Source organism: Macaca nemestrina, chromosome 4 (assembly GCF_043159975.1).
Source record: "Macaca nemestrina isolate mMacNem1 chromosome 4, mMacNem.hap1, whole genome shotgun sequence".
In the NCBI taxonomy this organism is placed as follows: Eukaryota; Metazoa; Chordata; class Mammalia; order Primates; family Cercopithecidae; genus Macaca; species Macaca nemestrina.
Window position 1 is genome coordinate 105,398,987 of NC_092128.1, and position 22,012 is coordinate 105,420,998.

Consider the following 22,012-nt stretch of genomic DNA (forward strand, 5'->3'; position numbering starts at 1 on the left):
GTGGGCAAAGGATGTGAACAGACACTTGTCAAAAGAAGACATTTATGCAGCCAACAGACACATGAAAAAATGCTTATCATCACTGGTCATCAGAGAAATGCAAATCAAAACCACAATGAGATACCATCTCATGCCAATTAGAATGTTGATCATTAAAAAGTCAGGAAACAATAGATCCCGGAGAGGGTGTGGAGAAATAGGAATGCCTTTACACTTTGGTGGGAGTGTAAATTAGTTCAACCATTGTGGAAGGCAGTGTAGCAATTCCTCGAGGATCTAGAACTAGAAATACCATTTGACCCAGCAATCCCATTACTGGTATATATCCAAAGGATTATAAATCATGCTACTATAAAGACACATGCACACGTATGTTTATTGTGGCACTATTCACAAGAGCAAAGACTTGGAACCAACCCAAATGTCCATCAATGATAGACTGGATTAAGAAAATGTGGCACATATACACTATGGAATACCATGCAGCCATAAAAAAAGGTGAGTTCGTGTCCTTTGCAGGGACATGGATTAAGCCCTAGTTATTATGATAGAGGAGGCAAGAAATGGATGAGGCAGGGGAGATAGGAGAGACATTTCACGACATAGGTATGCAAGATGTGTCAATGAAGCGTCAAACTCTGTAAAATATTTGTAGAGGTTTATTCTGAATGAAATATCAGTGGCGATGGACAAAGCCCTCAGAAGGTCATGAGAATATGTGCCCAAGGTGGTCAGGGTGCAGCTTGGTTTTATACATTTTAGGGAGACATGAGACTTCAATCAAACACATTTAGGAAATACTTAGGGTTGGTCCAAAATGGCAGGGTTGGGTAGGGTGGGGTGGGGTGCATGGGCGAACTTTCCAGATTATAGGTAGATTTAAATTTTTTCTGGTTGACAATTAGTTGAGTTTATCTAAAGACCTGGGATCAATAGAAAGGAATGTCTGAGTTAAGATAAAGAACTGTGGAGACCAAAGTTCTTATTTGTAGAGGAAACTTTCAGCTTTCCTCTTCAGGGAGACTAGGTTGTAAAACGTTTCTCATCAGACTTAAAGTCTGTGTTAATGTTAATGGTGGAGAGGTATAATGAGACATGTCCCACTGCCCACTTCCCATCATGGCCTGGAACAGCCTTGCAGGTTAAATCTTAAAAGAGCCTTGACTGAAGAGGAAATCCATTCAGATGGTTGGGGGACTTTATAACTTTATTTTTGGTTTACATTCATGGATTTGTGATACACTTTTTTTTTTTTTTTTTTTTAAGACGGAGTCTCATTCTGTCGCCCAGGCTGGAGGGCAGTAGTGTGATGTCAGCTCGCTGCAACTTCTGCCTCCCAAGTTCAAGTGATTCTTAAGCCTCAGCCTCCCAAGCAGCTGGGATTACAGGTGCACACCACCATGCCTCCCTAATTTTTGTATTTTTAGTAGAGATGGGGTTTCACCATGTTGGCCAGGTTGGTCTCAAACTCCTGGGCTCAAGCAATCCAACTTGGCCTTCCAAAGTGCTGGGATTACAAGGCGTGAGACACTGCGCCTGGCCCATGATACACTTATTTATCCATCTATTTATTTATGCCTAGCCGACTTCAGAAAGGATTAAATGTAGTGGACAAAAGGACATTGACGCCAAAGTATTTTAAGATGAAGAAATCGAAGTGAAGGAAAAATAAGTATAGGAAATTGCATGAGGGAAGTCCCAGGAAACTTGTTAGAGGTACAGACTTGAGACCCATAGCCAAGAGGGTGACATGATGGATTACATGTGTCACCATATTCACTAGGTTAAAATATTAACTGTTTGCTCATGGGAAATATGTCTAGTTCTGGGAGACACTGTGTAATATTACAAACAGTGTCCTAAATTATCAGAAAGGCAGCAATTAATATTATAGTTTTTTCTAAAGATGTAAAACAATTTATTTCCTCACTACAAAATTAAGAGAGGCTCAACATTAGGTGCTTGGAAACTCCTCATCATCGATAGCTTCTGGGTAAGATGAAAGCCTAGAAACACATTAGCCAGCTCCCTTCCCCTGCCCAGTCCCAACGAAAGTCACTGAAGAAATGTAAAAACAGGGGGAGACCTGCGTCTGGAATGAGAGTCAAGGAAAGAAGCCATCCAAATACCAGAAATGTCTAAGAATTTCCAGCACACGAGGGAGCAGATGAAACACGGAAGCCAAGTGTATAATGTATAATTCAGCCCCTGGGAGAACTCCCTGGCCTTGTAGAGGATGAACTGATACTCACCAGTTTATAGGGTGAGGGCAGCTGGTGAGAACGGGGAGCGAGAGGTTCCAGGAAACCCAACGCGGAAGTCATTTTAGTGCCGCAGCTTGTCAGAATTTAAAGGCAGCTGAGAGGCGGGGTTCGGGGTTTACATGCGGCTCAGCTGAGAGAAAGCCGTGGAAAGAAGAGATTTCCCGGAGAGTCGTTGGGCTCTCTGGGAGAGTCACGTAGCAGGCAGAAGCCAGGAGGGAGTCAAATGTAGCTGTGCAGGCACAAGGCAATGGACGCTTAAGCGAGGGGAGGCTATGTTTTATTTATTTTTTACTGCTATTTACTGAAGCAGTATTTTTCTTAGCCAGCAACTCCAGAAAAGTTGACAATTTTAAAGCTCTTCACCAAAAATGAATATGAGACTAATTAGAAAAATATCAAAATAATGAAGAGAAATATGCAGTGTTATATTAAAACGTAATACAAAATTTTGATAATTAAAACGATATAATACTGGAACTGGAATAACACATATAAATCATACAAAATTTCAGATCAGTCGGCAAAAAATGAATTAGTCATTATACTGTATGTTGAAATAGCTGTCTGGCCTTTTTTAAAAATATTAGATCACCACCCGCCATAGCTAATAACAAAGTACATTTTAGTTGGACTGAAAAAATTAACACTTTAAACATAAAAAGAGTAAAAGAATATTTGGGTAACACCTTCATAATTTCAGTGAAGGAAAGGCCTTTCCAGGAATCATATCAAAAGCAGAAACAACAAGGAAAATATAGTTTTTTACTACATAAAAATTTAAATTATTTATATACATAATAAATATTCATAAACAAACTTAAAAAGCAAAATTATAAATGGAAAATATTTTTATATAATAGGCAAAGAAAAATATCCTTTTTATAAAGAAGTCTGGCAAAGAAATGAAAACATTCTAATTGAGTAAATGGGCAAAGGGCATGAACAGACTATCAGGAAACAAAGAAATATAAATGAGACCAGGTGCTGTGGCCCACGCTGGTAATCCCAGCACTTTGGGAGGCCGAGGCGGGTGGATCACTTGAGGACAGGAGTTTGAGACCAGCCTGGCCAACATAGTGAAACCCCGTCTCTACTAAAAAATACAAAAATTAGCCGGGCGTGGTGGCACGCACCTGTAATCCCAGTTACTCAGGAGGCTGAGGCACAAGAATTGCTTGAACCTGGGAGGCGGAGGTTGCAGTGAGTGGAGATCGCGCCACTGCACTCTAGCCCTCTAGCCTGGGCAACAGAGTGAGACTTGGTCAAAAAAAATAAATAAATAAAAAATAAATGAAAAGAAAATATTTAAAAATGTTCTTCTGACCACTAATTAAAGAATTGCAAGATTGAACATTTGGATACAAACTTTTACCAACCACGTAACAAGATTAAAAGGAAGAATTATCTAAGTATTAGGAGAATATAAGGAAATGGGTACTTTTATTGTTATAGTGACAGCCATAAACAGTAGGCACTTTTGAGGGAAATGTAACAATATTTGTCCAAAGTTAATAATTCTTCTGTTTCTAAGAGTTTATCCTAAGGAATAACTAGAACTGGGAAAAATAGATGAATATAAATTATTTATAACAAAAAAAATGGAAAATAACTTAGATAATAATAGGCTACTGATACAATTGGAGTACGGTATAACCTTCGGAAAAAATATTATTTATCAGTACTTTTCCAGTTGTGCTTCCCACACTGACTCCCAGAGAGCTCATTTTGCTGGCCTGCTCCAGGGCAGATCTGGGAGTTGCTGACTGTCTCGGTTTCAACCGAAGCTACCTGAGCTTTCTATATTTTCTGTACTGGGTTCAAGATAAAATTGTATTTGAAGAAAGGATCTTACTACCTGAAAAAAAAAAAATGCCACTTGTACAGATTGATATTTCTTAACAGGAAAAGATGGTCATAACAGGCTTTTCAGAGGAAAAAAATTAGGTTACAAGGTAGCATCTGTATTGTGATCTCATTTTTAAATGTGTAATCTATGTATTATATATGCATGCATTATCAAAATTTAAACTTGACGTTTCTGGTGGGTGCCACTATGGATTTTTTTCCTTTTCGCTTATTTTTATTTGCTAGTGTTTCTGTAATCAATATGTGTAACTTACACGATTTTATAAAAAGGTAAATTAGTTACATGGAAAAGAAGAAGGCTAAGCAGCAGAGACGTGCAGAAATGGACAAGAGCACATGGAAGAGGGAGTCTGACTTTCCGGGGGTGAGAAACACGAGACAGTCTACCTCATATGCAAACCTGCATTTCATCTGTTCGATCCTGGATCCTTCAGCCCTGAGAAGTCACTCTTCATGGCAAATGGGCTCAGCTGCCTGGAAGGCCATCAGTCTCCCTGCTGTGGCAGCTGCGTCACAGCCTAAGAGAGTGGGGCTTTCCCAGTGCAGCCCAGCACCGGTATGAGAAAAACGGCTCCAAGCCTGTACCCTGCTGGGCCTTTGGGGAAACATCTTTGGAGACCTTGGTAGAGTCGATTCTAAATTATACTGTCTTAATCTGTTTCCCTGTGCATCCCTCTCAAAAGTGAACGCACTGTTTACCCATCAAGTGGAAACTGGGTGGGGCCCAGGAGTCACATGTTGCCCTTAAAAGTGTCCTGGGACCTATAGAAGAAGACAACATTAGAATTCTAACCATTGAAAGAACAAGAGCACCGGGGGCAGCTACTAATGTCACCCAGAACCATAGAAACCCATCAGGCTTTACACCCCCACCATCAAGAAGAACCCCCTCCAGTCCTACCACCTGCCCACTTCATCCCACCCTGCTTCTTTCCTAATCTGAACTCCCACTGCTTCTCTCCACCCCTGGTGTTTCTCTATTCCTTAGGGGACCAGCTCCCCTATACCATCAACCTCCTGCCCCCAGCTCCTGCCTCCTGAGGTGGCTGATTCCCCTAAGACATCTCAAAAGGATGCTCCTCAACCTTCCTTTTTAGATACCTCATGGCGTGGTGGCGGTGAAGACATTTTCCTACCTTTCTAGACCACCTCTAGGCCATTTCTCCTTCAGTATTGTACATACATGCCTGCTCTGTTTCTCTGATGCTCATGCTATCAGTCTAGACTACCTTCTACAATGCCTTCCCCATGCCTGTGCCCATATGGCCAAGGCCCTCATCTAGTGAAGATGTCGACACTGTTCTCAGTCTCTCTTTCACCTTTCATACTGTCCTAATCACAGGTGACTCGATGTCTACATAAACTAAGTCTAGTGAGAGGGCTTCACATGATGACTCACAGAGCTTGACATGTTCCCTGTGTTTGAGAGCATTGGGGACCGATGACTACATCACACCTGAGACCGTTGAAGAGAGGCTGGTTGGCGCTGTGGTCCTAGCCCAGGGGGCTGATGTAGAACCTGCACCGCGAAGTTTGCCTGAGGCTGTATTAAAAAAGATCCTGCCCCAGACATTTCTGCCAGAGAGAGAGTCCTCCCTGGAGGTCACCAGGGAGGGTGGAACGTCACTGCCCAAGTCAAGCAAGTGGCCACCAGCGAGACCCCACAGGAGAATTTCCAAAGGACCCAGAAAAGTTCCTCAGGGAACCAAGAATCAGCTTTGGATGCAGCCAGGCACAGAGAGCACAAAGCCCTCTGATGACAGCAGCAGTCAAGCGAGAACTCTGTCCTCTTCCTCCTCCCTGGTTCCCTGTACCCCAGCTGTGGAGAGACCCCAATGTGGATAGCGACCTGGGGGAGGACGAGGACTAGCAGATGAGGATAGAAAGCAGAAGGGCTGGTACCTCTGCTGGACTTCCTACTTGAAGCAAGCCCACCTAGGGAGAAAATACTTGAAATCCTCTTGAGAATTTGGGTTTTTTATTGTTGTCTAGGATTTTAATTACTAATTTTTATGTAATTAACTAAATTGACCAATGTTTACCACTTAATGTGTCTGTCACCTATGAGTCATCACTAACATCAAGGGGCTTGAGTTTCCAAACACAGGCAGGAAAACCTCTCCCCCTATCCCCAGTGGATTACCAGTTGTATGTAAGGAACAAGAAAGACCTTAATCAGATTGCTGTTATAATTCTACCCCAAGACTCCTGCTTGCTCAGTGGGCCATGACAACTCTTTTCTACATGAATCTAGTATCTCTTTTCAGTGCGTATAATTCAGCAAGAACAGAACCCTAGATATTATTCTCCTAAATATTTCAGGTTTGGATTTTAATAGAGTCCCTAGTTTCCTCTAGATTTTTCTCACTTCTTATAGCTCCTCGACCGGAGCCAACACACTGTTCGAAGACACCACCTGACTCTACATTCCAACCCCACCCAAAGACACATGCCTGCTTTCCAAGCTGAAAGTAGGGGAGCAAGGTGGCCTCCTGTTTCTGGAAGAAGGTCCCAGAGCCAGTGAGCACAGAAAGCCCAGCTAGGTGAGGGATTAAGACGACAGCTTCAACAACAGCTTGACAGAAAGCATCACATCATAACAACGGGTGTGTTTTAAAGGTGCTTGCTTATATATTAATTGTCTCTCTCCAGCCCCATCATAACATGCTGAGATGGCCAGAGCAGGTATTTTTTATACCAATTTAAAGAAAAGATGAGGCTGAGACTGCATGGTTTAGCCAAGGTCAGAATATTGCAACCGAAATCCAGTGTGCAGACATAGCTACCAGGTTTCTGGGCTGGTTTTGAATGCGCCTACTCTCCAGAACAAAGTTCAGTGTTCTTTCTCAGCCTTATAAGTCCACCCATGTTCCTACCAAAAAAAAAAAAAGAAGGTTCCTTCCCATTTGTCAAATAGTTCTCAAAAACTGTCCCAGTGCTTTGCAGTGCTGGGTACAGTGAAAGGATGCCACGCGGACCAAAGGCTGTAGCCCTGCCTCGTAATAAAAGAGTGACTGCATATGGGTAGACACAACTCAGCATTTGCACCACAATTTACTAAATGTACATGGTACAGACTGAGCTCCCTAATACTGCAAGAACGGATGCGTCAACATCTCAAGTCAGATGGGGAAATCAGGAAAGAAGAAGCACCAACCTTAGGCCAGGCAATGTGCTAGCTTCTGTTCAAGCTTCCCTTTATAATCTTCACATCGACTCTGTATGGAGGTACTGTCTCCCTGTTTACATATGAGGAAACTGAGGCTCTGGGAGGTTCTGTGAAGTACAGGGTGGCTGCCCCACAGTGATCCTTTTCTATAGCAAACTCCATTGTGCTCCTCAAAATGGTTGCCACATACCCAGACATCCCTCTCTTCTCTTTGGGCAGAAAAGCAAGCCAAGGTCCTCATTGTGATTGCCTGGAGCCTGTCTTTCCTGTTCTCCATTCCCACCCTGATCATATTTGGGAAGAGGACACTCTCTAATGGTGAAGTGCAGTGCTGGGCCCTGTGGCCTGACGACTCCTACTGGACCCCGTACATGACCATTGTGGCCTTCCTGGTGTACTTCATCCCTCTGACAATCATCAGGTAAGAAGCTGTCAGGCCAGGAACACACAGGGGGTGGTTGGGCGGGGGGCCTTCCTGCTTTGCCAGCTGCTGCTCTCGTCCCCTACAGGCCCATTTTTTCTAGTGCCCTAGGGGGAGCTGGCCAGGCCACAAGATTTTATGTGTAGCTACTATAGGGTAAGCCCAATTTCTTCAAAGTAGAGTAAGGAGAAGGGAATTAACAATTACTGGGTATACAGGGCAGGCATTGCGCCAAACAGCTAACAATTATCACATTAGCCACAGTACAACCCTGTGAAATAATTACCACTGTCCCAATTTAATGAATAATGAAACTCAAGCTCAGAGTGGTTAAGTAACTTACTCAACATCAAACAGGATTGATATCCAGGTTTTTCTGATTTCATACCATATTATTTCTTTTATATCTTGCAGCTTTCCAAATACAAGGCAAATTACAACTTATAGGGATTTTGTAAATGAAAAGATAGATATACTTGAAACAAACTGAACACAAAACTCAGTATACACTAATATGCTAAATTGTGTATGCAGTGGAGTCACATAATGCCAGGGAATATATTTTGGAAGCCACCATTGAAGGAGGAAATGATTCAGATAGGATAAGGGAGAAGTGGGGAGGAAGCAGACTCTGATGACCAGAAATCAGAGGGAGTGTAGGGGCAGAGTGGACAGGTAGACAGTGCCAATGGGACAGAAGTTGGCAGTGAGCTCCTTCCAGTGGCTGGGGGAGGCTCAGTTGTGAATGACCTTGGCAAAAAAGTCGTAGAGTGTCCTTTGTCCTGTAGCCAATGGTGAGCTGTAGATGGTCTTTTAACAGAGATTAGCACAACAACCTGGTCAAGGTAGGGTCTCACTTGGCCATGTGGCAGGATCACCCTCTGAAATGGGCTCTGCATGTGTGGATGGGGTGGGAGACTACAGGGAGAGACCTGGCACATTGTGTGTATTCTTGGGCCACGATGATCCTGCGCCTTTTGAGTACCTCTAAGCCAGCCATAGTGTGTCATATAACATATCGTAAGCAAAGGAAGATCAGCCTTTGTTTTTCATAGTGTAAAGACAGCTGTGATAAAAATCTTTGTACTGAAAACTGTACATGAGTCTCTGGTTATTTCCTCATAACTCATTCTCATGGAATTACTAGATCAAAGGTGTAGATCAAAGATGATGCACATTTTAAAACTTTTGATGCATAGTCACAAGCTGCCCTTGAGAAAAGCTGTATTATTTCTTGGCCTGTTAGCTAAGATCACTTGTAGAAAAGGTATATTCTGGGCAACACCATACAAGGGCTCTTGTTTTTTGCTTCCCTGATCCAATGGAAGGTAGCACTATTTCCTTACTAAATCTTTGCCAACCTAAGAGTTTAAAAAGTATTTCATTGTTTTAATATGCATTTCTTTAATTACTAAGCTGGTGGCATGCTTTTCAAGTGTTTTCTGATATGGTGGGAGTCACCTTTTCTTGCTCATTATTCATCTTTAGTCTCATAAAATACTATAGCTGGGAGAAATGTTATCCATCATATGGTCAAACCCCTGAATTTTTCGTAAGAGTAGAATTAAGACTAAAAGAAGTAATTGCCTTGCCCCTACCCCCGCATCAGAGATTGAGATGGGCAAGCACAGAGTGACCTCAATAGCCAACCTAGCAGCCTTTCCGAGATGGGGTGTTGTCCAGTCATCTCTGCTGAATGGACAACTTAACACCTACACTTTATTTTGACTTATTGCCCTCCACTCCTTCAAGTTGAGCTTGAGAGGAAGTTTGAAGGAGAGAAGGTTATTTAGACAACCACCCAAGGTAAGTAATAGGCAAGTGAGCCGGAGCGGTCAGAGAGCATTTGGAAGGAAGCGGCTTGTGTCACCCTGAGCAACTGAGGCATCGATTTCAGTGACAGTGCATGTCCTGGCTTCACTGCTGATTGACTTCCCATCAGTTCAAGAAATGAGCTCCAGTCAAAGTCTCTGCTCAGCACAGCGGATGCTGCAGCACGTGGACCATGCAGCTCAGGTTGTCCTGCATCTATGATTTCCCCATTCTTTGGGCTGCTTTTTCCACCAGGACTTCTCCTCGAACTTGCCTACAGGATAGCCAGTGTGTTTTTTTTCATGTCCTTGAAAGGGTAAAATACAATGTGTTTGCTGATTGAAGGAAATGATTTCAAAAACTGGTTTCCCTCAGCTCTCACCAAACTAAGGCCTCTGTAAGGCCTGATCCTAACTCCTTGCTTCTAGCCGTGACAGTCATGAAAACTCAGCCATGACCTCCAGCCATCCTTGAGCTTCTCTGAAGCATTTCCTACCTGACAAGAGGCTTCTCTTTCATCACCTTCCCTCTTTCGTAGCTCCCCCTGGTGAAGAAAGAACTTCTCTCTGGGGGACTAACATCCTCCACCTCCTTCAGCAACAACTGTCTTCTCAAACAAGACCAGGCCCTGGGGGGAATTTTGTGAGGAACTTGTATCCAACGAGTACCTGGCATAGGTGCTACAATTTCATCTCAGAGATAAGGTCCAACTCTTATTCTTTCTTTATTGCCTATATTCTGGCCCCCGGGCTCAATGCTGTGAGTAAGGTTAAATTCTTCATTTCAAGCTTAAATAGACAAAGAAAATAGCTCAAGGAAAGTGTTCACTCATGTTGTTCACCATGCCTCATTGTCCTTCATGCATGCTACATATGCTACATTTACCAAATTGATAGAAAAAAATATATCTTAGTTGTTTTATTTTGCATTTCTTTCATTACAAATAAGATTAAGTATATTTTATATGCTGATTGTCATTTTTTTTTAAAGTACTTCTTAGGTTGGTGCAAAAGTAACTGCGGATTTTGTCATTGAAAGTAATGCTACTTTTCTTGTTTAAATGTTTTTATTTTCTCTATTCTCTATCTTCAGAAATATTATATATACAATAACCTTTTTCTTTTTGCATATGTTGCGAATATTTCTCCTAATTTGTCATTTGCCTCTATATTGAGTATGGTTTTGTTTTCGATTGTTAATAGTAGTGATTGACATAATAGTAGTGATTGACATAATAGAAAAAAAGAAAAAGCACAAATAACTAACTTAGCAGCTTTTCTGCCACAAATACCTCATTGTTTTACTTATTGCCCAGCTTCGTATGCATTCAGTATCTGCTAGGACAAGATCCACTTGTCTTTTTCAAAGATTCTCTGCCTGCTTCACAGTGAGCTGCTGATACCTCACCTGCACTCCCAACTCCAGCTATGGAACAAACACCCCTCTGGCCCATGTGCATCACTCCCATGCCTGAACACTCTGCCAAGCTCACCTTGCCTTGTTTCAGCCAACTAGTTCACATCCTTTGTGTATCATTTCCAATACCAACTCCACGGTAGAGCTTCCCTTGCCAGCCCCGGACCAAGAGGCACCTCAGGTCCTCACTCCTTAACCTCCAACCTCACTTTGTCCATGTCATCATCTAGACTTCATGGTAGTGTGACTGTATCTCATGAGTGCAGGGACTGTGGCCTCTTCATTTCTGAACTGCACATCCAGCACGCACTAAACAGTTGGTGAATATTAGATTGAATGAATAATGCAATAAATTGCACCAAACAACAGATGTGTCATGTCACTCTCTCTACTCTTTCTCTCCCTCTCTCATTCTCTCTCTCTCTCTGTCTCTCACGCACATACACACACACACACACACACACACAAACACACGTGTACACGTGCTGCTAATATAGAAATTTCTGGCTATCTAATGCCTAGATCAGTTTTTGGCATATGATAGCTCCTCCATAAATATATGTGAGAGGAAAGAAAAAAGAGAGAAAAGAAAGAGGAGGGGGAAAGAAAGGGAGAGAGGGAAAGAGAGAGAGAGAGAGGTAGTTGTATTTTTGGTGGCAAACTCTCATGGGAGCTGTGTATGAATAAAGATGTAGCTCTTCTATCATCCACTAAATCAGGCTCCCAGGAGTTGAAACCATAGTGACTGACAGCAAAGGCAATATGTTGTTTTTCTGGGTCAAAACAACAGGAGTTGTTTTGAAATTTGCTTGACATAACTGTCTAATTGTTGCTGGGGAGGTTATTAGCCCCAGTGTAATTGCTTTACTTTAGCTGTGCTTATTTTCTTCCTACCTAATTGATTTCTCATTCTCTTATCATTTTCATCTCTGTAAGATAAAGGTAGAAGCAGAAGAGATTCATGACCGACAATCACAAAAAAATAAGTGGAAAAAAGCACATTAGTCATGGATCATTGACTTGTCATATGTGAGAAAAATTCATTTATTTTGCTTAGGAAATGGGATCACACTGTGGGAAAGCCTCATGCCAGGTTGGTGCAGCCCTGCAGATAGAATACACGGCTATTGTGGGCAAAAGGGCCCCAGGGACCTGGCCAGCACTGTCCATGGGCATGAGGTCCAAGGTCAAAGACGATCACAGGGCCCACAATAAAAGCAGTCATCAAAATGAATAAAGAGAGATTGTAAGGGTCTCCACTAATGCTGAAAACCTGGATGGAGAGGAAGGTACCGATTATGGAGTCATTTTGCTGAGACAATCCACAAAACTTATCCGCAATCTGATTGATCAGCTAAAGGAAAAGAGACAAAGCCAAGTGTGGTGACTCACACCTGTAATTTCAGCACTCTGGGAGGCCTAGGCAGGTGGATCTCTTGGGCCCAGGAGTTCAAGACTAGCCTGGCAACATGGTGAAACCCTGTCTCTAGAAAATATACAAAAATTATCTGAGCAGGGTGGCACACACTGGTAGTTCCAGCTATTCAGGTGGCTGAGGTGGGAGGTCAAGGCTGCAGTGAGCTACGATCCTGACACTGCACTCCAGCCTGGGTCACAGAGCAAAACACTGGTGGTGACAAACAGCAACGCAGATGTCTCTTTGATGCTTGATTGCTACGCTCCAAGAAGTAGCCTGGTTTGGCAATAATACCCTAGTTATTAGGTGTTTGCCATGCTAACTGAAAAGTTGGTACTGGTTCTCACTCATCTGATTGGCCCTAAGTAAAAAGAGGGGGTGACTTAGGCCCAAATCCCTAAAGCATAAGACATTTCTTAACCTTTCTTCTGTGTACATGGTCGACAGTCATAAATATTTGACTTATTGGTCAGTTATATACTGGGGTTGCAATTGACATAACCATTAACTTTCCATGGTGAGTGTAACCTTACCTTGCACAGTATTTCACTTTCTGGGGAAGAAGTTTCCCTGTTCTAGCAAATATTCAACTTAGGGTTGAACTCACTAATAACATTTTTCTCATTTTTTCTTTACTGCAGGCATACAAATTACAAAAAAAAAAAAAAAAAAAAAAAAAAAAAGTCCCTTGGTAATTATGTGAGAAAGAGTGGAGATGCTCCAAAAAGTCCCTGAGCTTTCCTGGAGCACTCCGAAGGGTTCGCTGAGCAGGAATGGGAAAAGGCAATAAGCAGCAGAGATTTTAACATTGCCATTAATTAAGTTATATTCTAAAGATCATTAAAAGCAATTAGTGCTTTGTCAGCTACTGCAAACTGAAGCTTTGATTTTTTTTTTAACTAATGATTCTCAAGAGGGAAGACACACAGTTTTAAAATAAAGCATTGCTGTGTCCCAAAGTTTTTGCCAAGGTGCTTAATGTAGTCAAAATATCAAGTAATATTAAAGAAGAGTAGTTTTTATATTTATCAAAGAGTACCCAGGATACAAAACTTCTTGACACTTTTGAATCATTAACACTTTGTTTTCCTGTTAGGCACAGATTAAATCGTGTAAGAATTGGTGTGATACAGTGTAAAATAAATAGACAAGAAAGAGGAGAAAGGAAATTAATCCCCACTAATTTTCCAGCACTGTACTTGGCACTTTAAATATTGTCACATTTGATACTCAAAAAGTTCAAGAGGTCTGTATTGTTAACACCATTTTGTAGAACCTCAGCTGAGGATCAGTGTAGTAGTTATCTATTACTCCTTTACAAATTACCACAAACCTAATGACTTAAAGCAAGATACATTTATCATCTCACAGTTTCTGTGGGTCAAGAATCTGGCCATGGCTTAACCGGGTCCCCTGCTCAGGCAAGGCGGTTATCAAGTTGTTTATCCAGGGCAGGGGGTCATCAGAGGCTAGAATGGGAAAGGCTCTTTTCCAAGCTCCCTCAGATCCTTAGCGGAATTCATTTTCTTGCAGCTGTAGGGTTCATGGCACCTTGTTTCTTCAAAGCCAGCAATGGGGAGAGACACCAACAAGACAGGCGCTACACTCTATGTAATCAGTCCCATCCCCTTTGCCACTCTGCATTGATTAGAGGCAAGTCACCTGCTCTTCCCACACTAAAGGGGTGAGGATCACACAAAGCCATGAATGCCAGAGTCAGGGATCATAGACGTCACTTAAAAGATGTCACTAAAGTCAGGATTGTACAACAGACAAGTAGTAGAGGAGACCCAAGTCTTTTCTGACTCTAAGGCCTGTTTTTGGATTCTAATCACAGCTCTCCATCAAACCATTTGGGTTACCTTGAGGAGACTGCATAACTTTACCAGGTCTTAGCCTCCTCACTTAAGACAGAAGTGACTCCATCCAATGAAAGTGACCTCATGGTCACTTTCAGTTGTGATTCTATAAACAGCAAGTATAGGGGGACAGGCATGGTGAAAAGATTCCTCCCTTTGCACCTTGCACTCGGGGAGGTGGAGTGGTCTTCTCTGTGTCCTCACAGTAGAGATCCACCAGCCACTTTAATACTACCTTTTGTTCTTTCTACAGCGTCATGTATGGCATTGTGATCCGAACTATTTGGATTAAAAGCAAAACCTACGAAACAGTGATTTCCAACTGCTCAGGTAAGTCTCTACTCTGCATGGCCCAATTCTTAGCTAATTTGCTTCTCCAGAGGTTTTCCTCTAGCAAATGTGAGCTGGGGATTCCTTGATACACGAGCATACAGGATCATATCAGGACCCAGCCGACAGACCAGACCCACCAAAGGCTATCACAGGCAAGCTCTGTCGTCCCCCATGTGACCTCCCTGAAATTTAGGAGAAGGAAGGGGGCACTTTGGACCTGGCCAAGCTATGCCAGCAGAGAGTTAGCCTTTGAGCTAGGATCCAAGGGTTACCCCAGCCTCAGTTCTGGCAAAGAAGCACCTTGGAGGACACAGATATGAAAAGAGAGACTGTCCAAGAAGGACATCACACCTTCAGCAAAGATGAGGATAGGCTTTTCTGATTGGCTTGAATTTGCAGATACATAAAGCTGCCATCTGTCCATAGAACAATCCTGGACCCTAAGCCAGGAAAGGCGCGGTGGTTCATTCTTTCCCAGCTGCCCCAACACACCAATTCAAACCAGATCAAGCCTAAGACCACCTACTACAACCTTCCCCCAAATTCCTTCTCAGTAAACCTGAATGCAGAGCCCAGGACTCTGAGCCCTGGAAGCCTGTCCTGCTTCCCAGGAAAACATTACTGGACCTGACCAAGGTCAATCTGGAGAAAACACAGCAAACCAAGGGACCAAAAGAAGAAAGGGCTTCTAGTTTTCTGTTTGTTGTAATGTCATAGCTCTGTAGAAGGAGACTGGATCTGCTCAGGTTACACACCCCTCCCATTCCTTGTGCACACACATACGTACAACGTAGGCTCATATACACAAATACACACACCTTCACACACTCAGTCTCACACACACTAACAATGCATACTCACAACTATATGCACTCACACAAGGACAACAAGCTGTACCACAAATATCTGGAATAAGAAGAGCTGCTTTCTGTTCCAGATGTGCCACAAAGAGCTGTGCCACCTGGCAAACTTACATAATCCCCGGGCTCCAAGACGTTAAAATAAGGGGATAGACTGGATTCTCCCTAAGCCCTCCTCTTTTCAGACTGTTAGTTAAACTTTTGTTGGACCAAGACAGAGCTTATTTTCTCCCTCTCAAAGCTACTTTTTCCAATAAGACGGTGAGGCCGCCAAGAGGATGCACACGTATTATCGGGCACTGATAACCTGTGTCTTTTTCCCTAGAAGAATGAGTAGAGATATATAAGTCTGGGTTCTCCACCTGAATTCAGTTCAATTCCTCTGTGTTCTTCTGCATGTCAGGAGTGGTACAAGGGACTGGGAATGACAAATGAATGAATAGCATGGTTCCTGACTATAGGCAACTTACAGTCTAGGGCCTTGGGTCTTGGCCCTGGCTACACAGTAGAATTACCTGGGGAGCTTTTAAAATGCACTAAAACCCAGACACCATTCCCTGACAGATTCTGATTCACTCCATCTGGAGTGGGGCATGGACATCATTATTTCGGAAAAGCTCTTCAGGTATTTTTAATGTTCAACCAGGTTTGACAATCTGGTCCAGTGAGACACAGAGTCATAGGTGGCTGACCTTCACGCTGACTGACCAGTGTAACCAAGAGATGTGCTTAGGCTGCTTGGAAATTTTCAACCCATGAAGACCCAGTCATTCAGCTTGGGGCTAATTCCAGCCCCCATGCAGATCCTAGTGCTTCCCTTCCACTGGTGCAGTCTCCACACCCTGGTTTTTCTGGAAGAGCAAAAGCAATCAGAAAGAATAAACACAAGTGAATTCATTCTATTCAGTGCAATTGGCTTTGGTTAAAAGTTAGAATATTTGTCTGAAAAAAATTGGATGAAGGCATCCTTCCTCTATCAAATATCAAATAAATTCTGTAAGTATTATAATTATAATACTATAATCATTGAAAGAGAATTATATGGACAGGAAATTCCAACAGAACAGAAATGCTAAAGGAAACCTCAGGAATTTAGAATGTGATGAAGTATTTTAAACTGATAGAGAAATAGAAACTGTTTAATTACTAATGTTGAGACAACTGCCCATATGGAAATAATCATATATTAGATTGTTGTATCATATGCTACAAGGAAATACACTCCTTATGAAAGGAAGAACAAAAGATAGAATGAGGGAGAAAGAAAGAGTGAGGAAAGAAAAGAAAGAAAAGAAAGGAAGGAAGGAAGAAAGGAAGGAAGGAAGGAAAAGAAAGGAAAGGAAAGATGGGGAGAGGAAGAGAGGCGAGAGGGGAGAAAGAAAGAGAAAGGAAACAAATATAAGAAATATTGTTTATAATCATGAATAACTGTAAAGATCTGAATACCCTACAATGAGGGAACTGAGTATAATAATTATATAGCCATACAATTAAACATTACAGCTCAAAAATTATTATATAGAGTGCACTTATTGCCATAGAAATATTTCTCCAATATAGTACATTAAGAAAAAGAAAGCAGTATGGTATCCCTTTTATAGATATGTGCACATATTTTTACTTAGCAGAATATATATGTGCATGTATAGATAGATGATAGCTAGAGAGAGAGGGAAATGGAAATTGCAATTATCTCTGAGTGGTCGAATTTTAGTTGATTTTTATTTTCTTCTATTTTTCACTTAGCCATATGTAAAAATTTTCTACAATTACCTAAATCATATAATTGAAACAATAGCCCTGTGGCCCTTTAGCCTGAGTAAACAGCCAATATTATCCTAGATGTATATATGTATATTCATTTTTTAAAACCATCAACTCAGCACCCGCAAACATATTTGCCATGCACTTCTCTGTATAAACGTCATGCTTAGACCCTCTAAGGCCCACTCAAAGCCATCGTCCATTCATCTCTCAACACCAACAGAGAAGACAGAGGGACAGACGGAGCAGCTCCTATCAGCCACTGCTAGGTCTTTTCCTTGTGTTCTTCCCTTTAACTCGTTTCCTGTTTGCTCCATTTCACCCATGGCCCGTTGCCCACTTCCCATTTAACCCATTTCCTGTTTGAGAATACTGCACTGGCAGTGAGCTGTGCTTTTTTTTTTTTTTTTTCTAAACAGGAAATGAGTTAATCCACAACTTCAAGGTGGTGTTACCGTGTCTCACAGACAGAAGACAGGCTCAAAGCTTAAGCAGTTTGCTTGTTTTCACAGGTAGCATGTGACACAACTGGTATTCAAATACACACATATTGAGTGCACACATAAAGACAAGACTTTTTAAAAATTAAAAACACAAACTCGGGGTCTTGTGTGCGGCTTCCCTTCCAGGACACTCCCTCTAGAGCTCTGCCTTCAGAGAGCTATTCCTACCTCATCTCCTGAAGGTTTTGTTTCAATATATTTAAAATCTAAAGGCTGAGTCATGACTGGCAATGTGGAGACCAATTTTGTGGAGGTAGCCGAGGTCTTCCTGTACTTTCAGATGAATCAGATTGGTATAAACCCCTGTCGTGTGATTTCTGCCAATTCCGTGGGTCTGACATGCTCCTCCCTGCTTGTCCCTCTGAGCACTCACTCTCACTGTCTCACCTCCTACAGCTCTCCTGTTCCCTCCACAGCAGCACCGCCCTTGCTCACCACCTTCCTCAGCATGCCTCCCCCCAGAGAGGCTAAGTTCCTGGTTCTCTCCAAAGTTCCCATGTCTCCTGCTACTGCATATGCCAGTCCTTGCACTCTTGGGCTCCCCTGACTTCCAGTCCTTGAAACCATACAAAGCCACTTAGAGCTCTGTTTCCCACTGATACAGAGTGTGCCATTACTCCCTCCCAAAGGTGGAAATGGCTACCGCCACTTTTTGTTCTTTAATATAGTTTTATATCTCCATTATATCTATTTTTTAGTTACCGTTAGTGACCTCATCCTGGAATGAGGGCAGCTGGTAATCTCAAAAGCTTATATGCTCTCTATATCTTATTCATAAATGGAACGCAGTTGATTTCCCATCTGTCATTACAGCCAAGCAGCTCTGGAGTTGGCAGGTAAATGGGATCTCCAGCTGGGTCCGCATGCCAGGATTATTGCTCATCAACAAGGGGACATTAGCCATGATTAGTGTGAACAGAAGCTCACTTTGTAAACACTGGCTGAAAAACTCAAGCCATCCTTAGTGCAAGAACCACTCTTCTTGCGACAAATATGTCTATTTTCTCCCAGTCAAACGCTGACAGAAAGGAAAAGAAAAAGAACTGTATCATAAATTATCTAAAGACTTTCCCATAAACAAGCATGGATGGCAAGACGTGGAGGAGACGGGGTTTCCAATCCTGTATGTTATCTTTCATAAATGAGCATATTATTGATGTCCGGGAGGATTTACTTGTGCAAACTAGAACATTTACTACTGCATGGGAGCAGGAGATTGGGCAGGTATACCCATGGAACAGACCAATTTCTCATTGTAACTATGTCTAGCTATCATGGCTTGGCAGATATGATTCATGCTATATCCAAATTCCATGTTTTTAATTAAATGAGGCACAATAGAGTGAAGGAAAAAAGCTACAGATTAGGAATTGGGTTAGAGTCCTATTCACTTTCTATCTTTTTTTTTGTTTTTGTTTTTTGTTTTTTTTTTTTGAGACGGAGTCTCGCTCTGCCGCCCAGGCTGGAGTGCAGTGGCCGGATCTCAGCTCACTGCAAGCTCCGCCTCCCGGGTTCCCGCCATTCTCCTGCCTCAGCCTCCCCAGTAGCTGGGACTACAGGCGTCCGCCACCTCGCCCGGCTAGTTTTTTGTATTTTTAGTAGAGACGGGGTTTTACCATGTTAGCCAGGATGGTCTCGATCTCCCGACCTCGTGATCCGCCCGTCTCGGCCTCCCAAAGTGCTGGGATTACAGGCTTGAGCCACCGCGCCCGGCTCACTTTCTATCTTAAAAAATTAAAGAGAAGCCCATTAACTGCTGTCCATATCAGCTTCTTCATCAGTAACTGTGAATAAAATGACTCCTCTACAATTAATTACATTTAACAAAAGATGTGCCGGAAAAACATAAAGATACAAATAAATGACGCTTATGACATGTTCGTGGATAGTAAGGTTCAATATCATAAAGACGTTGAATCTCCCCAGCTGATCTACAAGTTAATAAAGTTCCAAACAAAATTGAATTGAAACATTTTATTGAGCTTCACAAGCCTATTTTAAAATAGACATGGAAAATTCAAGAGCCATGAGTAGCCTAGACATTCCTAGAGATGCAAAACAAGGTAGAGAAAGTTTGGTTTACCAAATATTGAAAGCATTATAAAGTCAGAGTGCGGTACTGGCACAATAGACAAATGGAAACCTGTTTCCTTGCCATCTGCTGCCTGCCCACGAATCCAATGCCACATGTTTCAGGTTTTCATTAAGACAGCACCGCATATGAGGTACCAATCTCTACTTTAGTAAGAGAAACACTAGCAGCTGTGTAACCCAAAATATCAGTAGACTTAACAACATAGAAGTTTATGTCTTAATGAAAATCCAGTTGGCAATAAAGACCAGAGGGAAAGGCATTGTTCCACATAGTCATTCAGAAATTCAAGCAGGTGGAGATTCTGCCACACTTAACAGAGGGCTGCTAAGGTACCCCTCAGCACCTCCCTCCATCAGGCAGGGGCAGGGGAAGAGAGAGTGGAGGACTGCTTAGGATAGGTATCTGAGCCAGGTTTGGGGATGGCAGACATTGACTCTTCCCAGCATCCCTTAGGCAGATCTTAGTCACATGACTACACATTGCTGGAAGGCAAGCTGGGAATTGTAGTCTAGTTGTGTGCCCTGAGGAAACAGGAATGAGTTTGGTGAACAGCTCATCTGTCTTTGCATAATTATTTTAGGCTGTCAGGGCTCCTGCTTCTGCCTGAGCTGAGGTGCTGAGGTACAGAAAGGGCTATCTGGTGGGTTAGTGAAATCTCATATCTAACTATAATTTACGGTTGGCTCTGGGCTAAAAACCTCCTGAAAAGAAACTCAAAATGCTTTCCTACTTGAAGGTTCAGATATATGCAGCATGTCCAGCTAATGGGGAGAGACGGAGTACCTCAGATGACTAGAAAGGGACAATAAGATCCCTGAATGTGAAAACATTCTGGAGAATACGGAGTCAGGCACAATGAGTGTCTTAAGGTCAAAGGTAAATGTAAGTTCTGGGTCACAGAAGAACATTCCCACCTAACCACTCTAGCCACTTGTCGGCATCTAGGGAGGAAAACGCTGTGTGGGGGGCTAAAGAAGCTGAAACTCTTGGGAGTTCAAGTGAGTCTGCTGCAGGCGCCTGGAATAGCACAGCACAGAGGAGAGAGGCCATTCCCTTGCTTCCTGGCAGAAGAACTTGGAGAGCAGGTATCCCAGGGAAGAGCAGTGGTGCTGAATAACCCACAGCCCAGGGACAGAACTGAGGCCCTGAGAGGGGAACAGAAGAGCAAAGCAACTGCGCAGGGTCAAGAGCAATAATGAAGAGGACTCACAACGTTGCTTTGAAGTGACTGTGGCTGTGGAAGCATCTGGTGCCCAGCCGGAGCCCCTCAAGAGGCAGTCCTTGGCAAAGAGGAGGTCTGGGTGAAGTGACCTGGGGCAACCCAGGGCAGCTGCAGCGAGCTTAGAAAGCAGGATCCAGATAGTGTCACCATAGAGGCACAGGTGGTGGCCTGGGTGGATCCTGGAACATTGAGACACCTCCTTGGGTCTCTCAGAAAAACTAGAGGGACAAAACCCCCTGGGAAGAAATGGACCGCAGTCCCACAGCTAAGCAGATGAGACCTAATGTGCTTAAAATACTGAACTGATGATTTCAGGGGGATATTCAAGCTGTATTAGTAAAGAGAATGTTACTGTTCAAAATGAATTTCAAGTTTTAAAAATTTTAGAAATCAGGAAAAACTGCTAAACAACTTTGAAGTTTTTAAAAATCAACCTAACATACACAAAGTTTCTAATATAGGAAGCATATTTATTTTAAAATATTTCCAGTTAGACTTCCTTGTTTCTAAATAAATCACCTGCACTCACTATAAGTTCAAAGATGAATTCCCCCCACCACCTCCCAGGAAACAATTCTGCTTCCATTTGGAATCCCAAGGTGCCAACTGCTCCCACTTCAGGTGCTCAGCCTGCATAAATAATGGGTTCCCAGTGGCTCTGTAAGAGGCATGTGGTCTTGGGAAGATGAGGAGCCAGAAATGGCCATTTGGAGACTAAATTTTCAGCATGTGCCCCCATTAGGGATGTACTCTGGAACTAAAACAGTCCACATCAGTGTGCTTCTTCCAGTCCCAAATCGAATGGACCTGCCACTTTCAGGCTACCCAAGTTATTAATGCACAGTGACAGCTGAATTTAACTGTTTTTCACTGCAGCTCAGTGCCAAGGCCTGAGTAGAAATAATCCTTTTATCTCCCAATAAAGGAGAATTACCGGCATTTTGTAGCTCAGCTCTCTCTGAAGGGCCATCTTTAGAAGCTAGAGGCTTTGCATTTCCTGGAATGGTCAGA

General features: G+C 42.6%; 1 protein-coding gene across 3 annotated transcripts in view; it reads left to right on the forward strand.

The window, feature by feature from the left end:
* LOC105475841 (neuropeptide S receptor 1) overlaps positions 1-22,012 on the forward strand; it is a 232,641-nt gene that overhangs the window by 173,442 nt on the left and 37,187 nt on the right. For all 3 annotated transcript variants that reach the window (XM_071095023.1, XM_011731389.2, XM_071095024.1), the window contains exons 5-6: positions 7,519-7,720; positions 14,478-14,554. In XM_071095023.1, coding sequence (XP_070951124.1) covers positions 7,519-7,720; positions 14,478-14,554 — 279 coding nt within the window. The remainder of the gene's footprint in view (positions 1-7,518; positions 7,721-14,477; positions 14,555-22,012) is intronic.